We start from the raw sequence: 11549 nt of genomic DNA, 5'->3' as shown, positions 1-11549 counted from the left end.
GTTGGAGCTGCAATATTTTATGGCTTATAAATATGGTTATTTTTTTTTTTAAGTTTTGTCAGTTACTGTACTGTCAGAAAATCATTTCAGTATTGGACAAAACGGGATAATATATGGGAAGTAATTTACTTTTAACATTATTTCTAGTAAAGTTAGAGCCATAATTTTTTTATGGTTTATGAAGGAATTCAGTTATGTATCATCGAAGTTGACTTAGTCGCTGCATTGTCAGAAAGTAAGTTGAAATACTGGACAAAAATGAAACTGGCAAAGTCATTGTGTTGGTTTGCAAAGAAACTTGCAGATAATAACAGTCTTATCGTTGTGATATTTCTTACAATTTCCCATAGGGTTTACTTGTCTGTACAGCTGGGCCCAGCAGAGAGCCAGAGCCAACACCAGACAGCTGAGGCACCAGAGCTCCAGAGGAGCCAGCCAAAAGAGACCCAGAGTCAGTAATCACAGAGCCAGAGCCGGCGAGTGGCCCACCAGAGACTTGATACCCAGAAGCTGCTGCGGCAGCTGCAGTATCTTCCAGGCGTGCCTTCTCGATCTGAGCAGCTGCGTGGGGCGGAAGGGGTGGCACTCTGTCAGAATCGACGCGGAAACCGTTTGCGTCGGCTACGAAAGTGACGGTTGTTGGGGTGCCGTCGGGATAAGTGAACCTGTAACAGAAATAAACAAATTGGATTTTTCAGATTGGTAAAGTTTTACTTCTCGACCGTCATCACATTTCGGACCTGAAAATATCATTTTCCGACGCGTACGTGAACCGGTAATAAATGTAAACAAGTCTTTGACATGTGGGTAAAACTTTACTTTAAACCGTCATCACTTTATGGACTCGAAAATATCTTTTGTCTGCGTGTACGCGAATCTGTAATAAATGTAAAACAAACCGTATTTCACAAATTGTGAAACTGTTATCACATTTTGGACTTGGTTTTTATATATTTGGTTATTGTAATTTTTGAATTGCAATATCAACTCCACCTATCACAAACAAACAAGCTGTCACTTACGACCACTGTCCTTGTTGTGAAACCATTCCACCTTCAGGATAACCTCGCTCCTGACGGACGATTCCATTCCCCGTCAGGAAGTTGAAGCTGTAGACGCCGTTGGGGTGAGGACCATCGCGCTGATCGAGGATTATGGGCACCACGGGACGCGAATACCCCCAGACCCAGAGGTCCAGCTGCTTTTGACTCTAGGGAGCCTCCGAGGCCAGTGGGAATTAACCCTCCGGCGCCTCCAGAAGGTGTAACGCCCAAGTTCCCTCCGGTAGGACCTCCAATGCCCGTCCCAGCAAAGCCGCCAGGACCTGCACCAGCCGAATTTCCGTAGGTTCCTGGCGCTCCTGAGCAAACGGCAATGGGGGAAGTAGCCATTGCTGCTAGCAGAACGCTCAGCACCTGTTTCTGTAGGAGAAATTGTAATCAGGAATTTAGATAAATTAATTAAAGTGTTGGTAAATGTAGCATAGTTACGTGAAAAATGTAGTTTTTTAATTAATTTTTTGGTTATGTAATATTTTTGAATGTATTGTAAATATTGCTAGTTTCATAATGAACACAGGAATGTACAGTTTTATATATATATATACATATATATATATATATATATATATATATATATATATATATATATATATATATATATATATATATTTATACGTATATATTTGTACATATATATTTATATATACATTATATATATATATATATATATATATATATATATATATATATATATATATATATATATATAGAGAGAGAGAGAGAGAGAGAGAGAGAGAGAGAGAGAGAGAGAGAGAGAGAGAGAGAGAGAGGAGAGATGGGGTTTACAAAACTCATGTGAGTAATCTGATACATTTCTGAAATTACAGACTGGAGCACATACCATGATTGCCATCGTTGCTTGGGAGAGTCGAGTCGAATGTACCACATCGGTGTCTCCTAATTCCTTTTATATCATTCAACTTCCTTTCCCTTTTGTTTTTAACCTCCAGTCCCAGATTGGAGTCGTAAACATTAGTCTATTTTTAATACTTTTACCTAGAAAATATTGATTAGGTTTTATTTCATTCTAATTTACTGTTAATTGATTTTTGGTGCAACGACCTTATGACGGAGCATTATTACCCGACGGCTCTTGGCCTTAATTATGCATTACTGATTGAAATGCGGATTTAGGACTCTAATATGAGTTCGAATTTTCCAAGCTTTTTAGATTGAGGGTCTGAGTAGCCACAGTGGTTTGTCTCCATAAGCTTGAAGACATGAATTTTTGAATGCTTTAAACAAATGTAAAAGTACCTTATTTATGTATGTATGCATTTATTTATATGCACAAATATGTGTGTATATATATGTATATACTATATAGATATATATATATATATATATATATATATATATATATATATATATATATATATACACACACACATATATATATATATATATATATATATATATATATATATATATATATATTTCCACTTCTTCTTAGGAGGGGTAACTTCAGAACAGTGTCTCGCAGACTTTTTGGGGATGAAAGGCTCTTGGCACCCAGGCCACATCCCCAGCCCCCCAACCCCCTCCATTTAACACAAACGAACGCATACCTCTTAATTATATGTCAGCTGCATTTTCAAAATACGCACAACTGTAACACTAAACAAGCAGATGTAATTCGGAACTAAAAATTAACCTAATAGTCCAGTTCATTTAGTAGTATACAAAGGAAAACTGACATATCTTCTGCAATTACATTGGGAAAAATAGGTCTAACATTCTCCACCTTCCCAAGTGGATCGTTATAGAAGCATAGAAATCTCCACTGGGTATACGTACAAAAAAATGGACAGAGGAAAGTGCATTTTAATTCAAATACAACTGAATATTTACAGTTGAATCAACAAATATCTCCTCCTATATTTATGGAATCAACTGTAAATATTCAGAAAACACTGAATATTTACGGGTGAATCAACAAATATCTCCTATATTTATTGATTCAACCGTAAATATTCAGATGACACTGAATATTTACAGTTGAATCAACACATATCTCATCTATTTGTTGATTCAACTGTAACTATTCAGTGTCATCCGAATATTTACAGTTGAATCAACAATTGTTTCTTCTATTCATTGATTCAACTGTAAATATTCAGGTGACATTGAATATTTACAGTTGAATCAACGATTGTTTCTTCTATTTGTTGATTCAACTGTAAATATTCAGGTAACATTGAATGTTTACAGTTGAATCAACAATTGTTTCTTCTATTTATTGATATTCAGAAGACACTGAATATACAGGTGAATCAACAAATAAAGAGATATTTGCACAAACAGCAATTAATATGCAAGCAACAAAAATGAAGTACAGGCAACGAAAAATTGATTAAGAAAAACAGACTTCTCTGTTTGACCAATTGTTGCCCACCTGCCAAAGACTAGGTTCATGTCCCGATTGCACTGGCCGATGCACAAAAGACCAAGAATGCAATGGCTTCTAAGCACAAACCATACATGAGCCAGTCATGTAAGCCTTTATTAAGACTGAAGACTTGAGTAAAAGCAATGTTTGGACTGAGAACTGGATTAGATTGTAGAGAAAACGGGATAGGGTCATTTACTTATATTGCATAAGTGTATTTTTTTTTTTTTTTGGATAAACCAAAAACACATTGTGCTTATCAGTGAAGTCACCTAGGTACTCCTATTTGGCATAAGGTACTTGTTTATTCGCCTTAAAAGTGTCTCGCAGACACATTTTCGGGCATTTTTTTGGCATCTTGCTGGCCCCATTTACCCAAACTTGCAGCAAATGAGGAGTTGCCCGTGATCGCTTGCTTTCAGCCAAAGATCAGCACCTTTGTTGGTGGAAGGTAGCACACTCGCTATGTTCTGAAGTGACGACAATTTAAATTAGCACAATAAAAGCATGTTCAGTTAGTGCTAAATATGTTAGTAATATTGTATATTCGAGAAAAGAACTATACATCATATTATTCTGTTGCTCACAGAGAGGTGTTAGCATAGTGTTCTGTGTTGAAGACCTGTGACAGGCGAGGGGATTCTCGAACTGGAGAAGATCTAAATATCGATTCGAATCTAAATATCTCTCTGTACTCTTTCTTACTCTGTCATTATTAATTCTATCCCTTTCATATTTCATTAGTTTTCTTCCATCTCTCTATCCATCTTCTGTGACTACTGTTCCCAATTGCTGATATCGGATACTATTTGACGAAAGTAGTGTGGACATTTTCACATTCGTCAAAATTTAATGCTTTTATATATAGGAAAAGGGATCATGACTGGGTAGGGGTTGGCATTTGAAGATGGCATGGACATCTTTGGCGAAACTATTATCCAGGCGGTTTTGTTCGTCAACAGGCCTTTACAAAGGCGATTTATTGGTAAAATAATATGCAGTTATAGGAAAACATAGCCAGTTTAATGTTCATAGAGATTAAAAAAAATAGAAGAATGAAGTAGCCATACAGTTGTTCATGCCCACAAGAATTGGAGGAAGCACATTTAGATAAAAAATGGAAATTTTTCTCCTTTATATGCAATTTGTGTGACATTTTCCACGCTGAAGAAAAGAAATGTATTGAACATGTTTGTAAGTATGAAGTCATGTCTTTAAACAACTAACATCCTACAAGGGGCCTGTCCCTTTTGCATCATTTGTCCTTGTGTTTGATTTCTGAGAATCTTTGGGTAAGCATTTTTTTTTATACAGATATTAACTATCTCTAATTCTTAGCCACTTGTGGCTGATTTGTCCTCTTGGACAGGTTCTTGTTTAGTTCCAAAATTTATAGAATGCTGAAGTCGCATTAATAACGTTCATTCAGTTCTAAGAATGTCTATTTCAGCTTTGAATAATTTAAGCAGATAGACAAGTGATTAATCCCACCTGTAATCTGTTCTGTGTGAATGATTTCAATCGCAAGAGCTGGATAGAATAAAAAAGAAGTTTTTGATATATAGTTTTTTATTTGTTTTAGTGGCATGATTCATGAAGAAAGGCAGAAATTATGGAGGTAAAATATATATATCGTCAGTGCCAATTACAGATACATATCAGTGTGGGTTCATTAAATGCACCTATTAGGAATTTATGGCAAGCCATATCTAGTGCCTGGAGTTTGAATGGTGGATGGGTGCGAGGTAGATCCAGAGCCAGTTGAAAGTGTTCCAAGTCCAGACAGCAGAGATCCGGATCCAGCTAGCAGGGATCCAGATCCTAGACCAGAGGGGAATTGAGATCCATATGTCGGAACCTGTAATCCTGAATTTGAGATTGTGGGTTGAGTGCCAGTAAACTGAGATCCAGATCCTATGTGGGAGAGTCCTGATCCAGAAATCTGAGAGCCAGTGACATAAGGGGTAGCAACAGCATCTTCTAGACGCGCCTTTTCAATCTGAGCAATGGCGTGGGGTGGGATAGGAGGCACGCGATTGGAATCCACACGGAAACCATTGGCGTCGGCAACGAAGTTGACGGTAGTTGGGGTGCCATCAGGATGTGTGAATCTGCAATTAAATAGCATTATGTAGTTAGAACAGGCTAAAACTTGCCTCATTAGGTAAGCGTAACTTAAGTTTTATCATGTACGGCAGTGTCCGTTACAGTACTAATAGTACTTACGACCATGTTCCCCGTTGTGACACCATTCCACCCTCTGGATATCCTTGCTCCTGGCGAACGATGCCATTTCCAGTTGCGTACTTAAAGTTGTAAACACCATTAGCATATGGACCTTCGCGTTGATCTACCAGAATAGGTATTACAGGACGGGGTCTTGCTGGGTAAAATCCAGTGGTTCCAGGTAAGTTTCCGCCTGAAACACTTCCAATGCCAGTGTTGACTAGATTTCCAATTCCAGCATTGGTTAGGCTTCCAAGACCTCCTGAAGATCCTGCTAATCCAGTATTATATGCAGACCCCAAGTTCCCCAGTGTAGAGCCTCCCACACCAAGTCCTGTTAGACTACCAGTACCGAAGTTGGAGCTTCCATATCCTCCAGCCAACAACCCACTTCCAGAAACAAATCCTCCAGAAGTAGAGCCACTTACTAGACTGCTTCCAAAAGATCCCTCAAGTCCTCCAAAAGAGGAACCTCCTGAAAGCCCGCCAGTCGTGATTCCAGCGAGAGGTGCTTGATATGACTGGGACAGTCCACAGTTGACCCCTTTTAGGGATGTGGCTAGTAACACACACAGTGCCAGTCTCTGAAATGAGAGAATGACTAGACTCACCATTTTCCAACATGTCATTTAGGAATCTCGTGATCACTCCTATACTTTTTATTTTTTTTTAACATTAACAGTAAGATGTTTGTCCATTGTTACACTATGATGGGTATTTTTGTGACCCCTTTTAAAAGTAATCTCCTCTAGCCATTTAGAAGCGAGTGTCCTTGGACATTGCAGCACCTCCTATTTTCCTAGCAGTTGGTCAATCAGTGATTATAGAATGGAGTTAAGTTTATAGAAGCGAATAGCCTTGGACATGGCAGCGCCTGTTATTTTCCTAGCAGTTGGTAAATCAGTAATTATAGAATGAAGTTAACTTTATAAAAAAAAAGAGTAAATACTTTAACGCAGTACAAAATGGTACAAAAATATGAGGAAAGAGAGATTCATATAAGCATTATGTATAGGAGAGACACTCCACTGAATTAATTATAAAAGCATATCTCCCAGGCAATCTCAAAACAATGATTAAAACTGGGTGACTTACACTGAATGCCATCGTTGTTTGACTAAGTCGAGCTGAATGTGATGAACCCAAGTCTTTCCCGGTCTTATATACGATTGGCTGTCGTGCTTACTCAATCACTACTGGGCCCCCATTACTGTTGGTGCCACCAGAGGTATTTTTATTTCGAAAATAAGCTAATTTTCCCACTTTTACTCACTCACTCAATCTGTTTATTCCAACATCATGCGGTAATGCGATTATGTAATGAGTGCATTGTTTTTCGTTTCCATTAATTTTGTTCTTGTTGTAAGGATATCCTGAGTCTAATTGAGTTCGTAAGGAGTGAGTATTAAAGCAACATGTGTTATATATATATATATATATATATATATATATATATATATATATATATATATATATATATATATATATATATATAATTAGAAGGTGTAGGTCGAGAAAAACCAATACAACGGTCATGCTAAATGCCAAATTTCAGGATTTACTACTAAATTCTGGAAGAACCCCTTTTCCTGAAAAATTGCTTCATAAACCTACACAGAAGGCTCCTAAGCTTTGCATCAGACCTCCTACACACACTGTCTTATTCACCTCTCTAGCACGTGCTCTCTTCCTTCCTAGATAGTACAGTCCTTCCTTTCTAGTACCTCTTTCACTCCCAGCAATTTCCAGGTCTTTCTCCCACTCTTCCTGACACTTCCGAATCGCCTCCACCTGCCTAGATCGCATCCCAGATTGTTTCAGTGACCCCTTCCTCCAATTTCTAATCATCCACCTTTGTTAATCTCTATGGGAAATTCAGAACACCGCACAGAGTAGATACAATGGAATAGAGTTGCCTCCACCCAGCAGAATCCCAGGTCAGAGACTCCAGTGACCCCATCCTCCAGTTTTCAGCCTCCCTCATCATGTGTTCATCTGAGATTTCCCAAGCCTCTTTGATCTGTCTTTTCATTCCTGGGAAAGTGTTCCTTGAAGGGCAAAGAAATCCTGCTCAGTGCTTTTGCTGCTGCGTCCCTCTCGAAGTATCTGCCTTCTCGTCACACTTCAGAGGTATTGACCTGGTTCTTAATTTTTCACAGCTTAACCCCTGGTCGGGGATGCCCTTATTAAGGAGCCTTTTCCAGGTGTTTCTAACACTCATTGAACGGCTCATTTTATCATTTGTTTAGGTAGATGTTCTATGAGCAGATGTCCTTCTTAACTTCAATCCTCCCTATTTATCCGGTCTTGGGAAGGCTTTTTAACCTGCGATGATTTATTTGAGTCAGCATAATCATGCAAACCTCCATTACCTCAGTCATCCGTTGTACTGTATATTTCATTTTTCAATTCTTAGGAGACCTAAAGCACACTGGAAATACCACAAATATAACAGTTCTTGATGATAAAACAATGTCTTTATTTTTGCATTATAATTAAAGAAGGAGAACTTTACACACATATCTGCAGATAATCCAAGGAATCCTGTATCTGCTTGTGCAAAGTATGAGCTAAAAAAGAACCAACATAAATTCGGCAGATGATGCAAAATAAACTTCGAACCTACGAGATGTTTCTTTCTCTCTTTGATATCCTTTATATTTCCGGACTCACTTCCAGGTTGGATATCACTCGAAGGACCTCTTGTATATTCCAGTGCTGCGACAGCTAAAGATGCTTTTAAGTTAAATGCGCATGCTGAAAATGCATAAGTTTTAAAATCTCAAAACAGATGCTTTTAACTTAAATACGCAGCTAAAAAGCATATATTTTAACATCTCAAAACAGGTGCTTTCAAGTTAGATCCGCATGCTAAAATTCATATGTTTTAAAATCTCAAACTATATGTACGTGGTGTAATCATGAACAAATCTCGTTTGGCTTCATTCTCTGTAAGGTCCGTAAGATTTTGCTCACTTTCATCCAGATATTCCAACACTTCTGAACATTTTTTTTTTGTTGCTTACGTAGATTAATGAGGTTAAAAGCGAAAGATTTAGTTACGTTTGCGTGAGAAAGTAAAATCGGGTACAAGCGGGCACGGGTGGGTGACAACTGGGTAAATAGTTATTGTATAAAAGACACGGAAAGATACAATTCCAGTACATTATCTTCGACGCTTTCAAACAACGATGACGTCCTCAGTAAGTTTCCTGTATTCATAGACATTATTAATTCAATTCTGTGACTATATATTCCAATAAGTAAAGATAAGTAAATTGCTTATCCCAATTCGGTTAGCATTAAGGGAGGGATTTTTAGAGGATTTGTCAAAGGAACATTTTAAGATAACGTCTAAAAGACAATATCTGTAAATTCCTTGTTTTTACTTTTAAAAGCTTGCAAATAAATGTTGCATCAGTTATTCATTCAAGATAGAATAAGAGGACAGAAAACACGAAAGCAAACCAAAGACATTTCAAATTGCTTGTTAGTGAATTTTCAACTAAATGAAAATGAGAGCTGGCATGACTTAAAGAAGGCAAAAAGTAAACTTAGTCTTTACATATCTGATTACTATATTTAAAAAAAAATAACCCTGAAATTCGCCAAGCGATGCTTCAGTTTTGTAACATATGAGGTCAGTATCCAAAATATCGTTATTTAAACCTGAATTGTGGACTTGAGCACTATCAGGAGAGATACAGGGTTGATTAGAAGTTAAAGGATTACATGTGAACCCAAAAGTTTTATCCTCAGACTAACATAAAAAAAATTCCACTGTATAGTATGTCTCATTACAGGTAACTAGTTTAAGGTGTAAATAATATATAATTTCAGAATGTGGTGTTGTGTGCTTTGCTAGCAGTTGCTGCTACAGTCCCAGGAGGCGTCAAGTCTAACCCAGGGATTTACCTGGACCAAAGTGGCATTGGGGCATCAACTGGACTACAGCTGGGTGCAACAGGTGCCTCATTAGGAGGTTCTCTGGGAACTGTTGTCGGACCAGCAGCTGGGGTTAATAGCATCCTGGAAGAATCTCTAATTTCCACAGGAGCAGAACAATTACTGACTACAGGACTTCCAGGTGTTTCATCTGTAAGCCTCGGAGGACCTTTTTCAGGATATGCTGGTGGCTTTCATCCTGTGATACCAATCCTTCTGGATCATCGCGAAGGACCTTATCCTGATGGTACTTACAATTTTAGATATGTAACAGCTAATGGTATCAGTCGCCAAGAGCAAGGGTTCCCTGTTAATGGAATGGTGGCCCAGCAGGGAGGATGGTCGTAAGTACCTAAAAAAAGTTTTAATTTCAATGAAAAATATAGATAAAAATACTTAGAATCCGAAACTGAAATATAGCTTTGATTTTTCTTGACTGGTTTACTATTCTCTGTTGCAGATTCACCTTCCCTGACGGCACGCCAACTTTCGTCAACTTTGTCGCCGATGCAAATGGCTTCCGCGCAGAATCAGATCGACTGCCGGCTGCGCCCCTTCATGCAATTGCTCAGATTGAAAAGGCGAAGCAGGAGGACGCTGCCCTGGCCACTTCCGGGTACGAATATGACTCTCAGGGTGGAATTTCTCCTTTGGGAACCACAGCTCTTCTCTCTCAGTATGGGTCCAGTGTCTCTGGTTCTGGAGATCTGCTCTCACAGAGATATGGCGCTCCTCTCTTCGGCTCTGGTTTTGGGGCTGCAGGGATTGGATCTCAAGTCTCTGCACTGGGCTCTGGAACAGTCATTAATACACTGTCTCCTCTACCTCCAGTCGCTCAGTCTCCCAGTTTAAGTTATGGATACTAATAACACTCTTCAGTCACCCCTCACTGGATAAGCTATCCATAATTATATGTATTCTGTTTATTGTTTGATGTGTCCTACTAATATATACCAGAAATAAATTACTTGTATTTTTTTAAATCCAAAATGACTTGTAAACAGTCTAACTTGAATATGAATCAGTGACCACTAAATGCAACAATTGTTTTCCCAATAATTGTATAAATTAGAATTTCACTGATATGGATGAAGGGTGTAAGAAATTTATGGACAAAACCCAGGCAATAAGACCAGATATATAAAAAAAAACCCATGAAACGATAACGAGATGGTAACTGCAAGCAGAACATCTAGAAACTAAAACCATTATTTTAGTTACAGCTGCCATTAATCCTCCATCCTCATTCATGCACATATTTCAAAAAATAAATGTCAAGTCTGTGCACTTAGAGCTGAAACTATACTAGTTTAAGTTATGGACACTGATGATCAAATTTAATTCGCATTTTAAAGTGACCTGTTAAATCATAATGCTATGTAATTGGTATGTGGTTTGATTGTAAACTGTGAACGAGTAGCTGCACAGTAAAATTTTAATTAGAACAATACTATTATGAGTGTATTTCGTATTTCCAAGCATTAACATATGGCGGGATCCAGTATGGCAAATAATTGAAATTTATATCCATTTTTCACATTTTTCCCGCAAGAAGAGGGGGAAAAAACTTGGGGTGTATATATATATACAGTATATATATATGCACATATATATACATGTATACATATATGTATATATATACATTGATTTATATGTATATAGTATATATACATATTTTTTTATTTGTGTGTGTGGATGGGATAAGTATTGTATGATTTGAAGATATGTCAAAAAAGATGCAGGGAATTTTTTTTGACACTGGTTTGACAGTACAACCTCTTCCAGATTTTTCCTTCCTTTCAAGCCCTGTTAACGTTTGTTGCTTTCCTTAGTAAATAAATCACGAAGCTCGTTGCATTTTGCAATGCTATTTGGTGCATGAGATGGTTTTTTTCTGCTTCAGAGCCCAATCGTTCAGTGCGACCGAT

The 11549-nt window shown here is 37.8% G+C and overlaps 1 protein-coding gene across 1 annotated transcript; it reads right to left on the bottom strand.

The window, feature by feature from the left end:
* Nucleotides 1–334: 334 nt before the first annotated feature.
* LOC136839045 (pupal cuticle protein 20-like) lies at nucleotides 335–1914 on the bottom strand. Its single transcript, XM_067104708.1, has 4 exons — nucleotides 1903–1914; nucleotides 1243–1421; nucleotides 1023–1208; nucleotides 335–665 (listed from the first exon to the last, which is right to left on the bottom strand). The coding sequence occupies exons 1-4, from the start codon at nucleotides 1912–1914 to the stop codon at nucleotides 335–337; spliced, it is 708 nt and encodes a 235-aa protein (XP_066960809.1).
* Nucleotides 1915–11549: the final 9635 nt, after the last annotated feature.

Source organism: Macrobrachium rosenbergii, chromosome 5, assembly GCF_040412425.1.
Source record: "Macrobrachium rosenbergii isolate ZJJX-2024 chromosome 5, ASM4041242v1, whole genome shotgun sequence".
Lineage (NCBI taxonomy): Eukaryota > Metazoa > Arthropoda > Malacostraca > Decapoda > Palaemonidae > Macrobrachium > Macrobrachium rosenbergii.
This window is presented reverse-complemented; position numbering and strand designations above follow the sequence as displayed.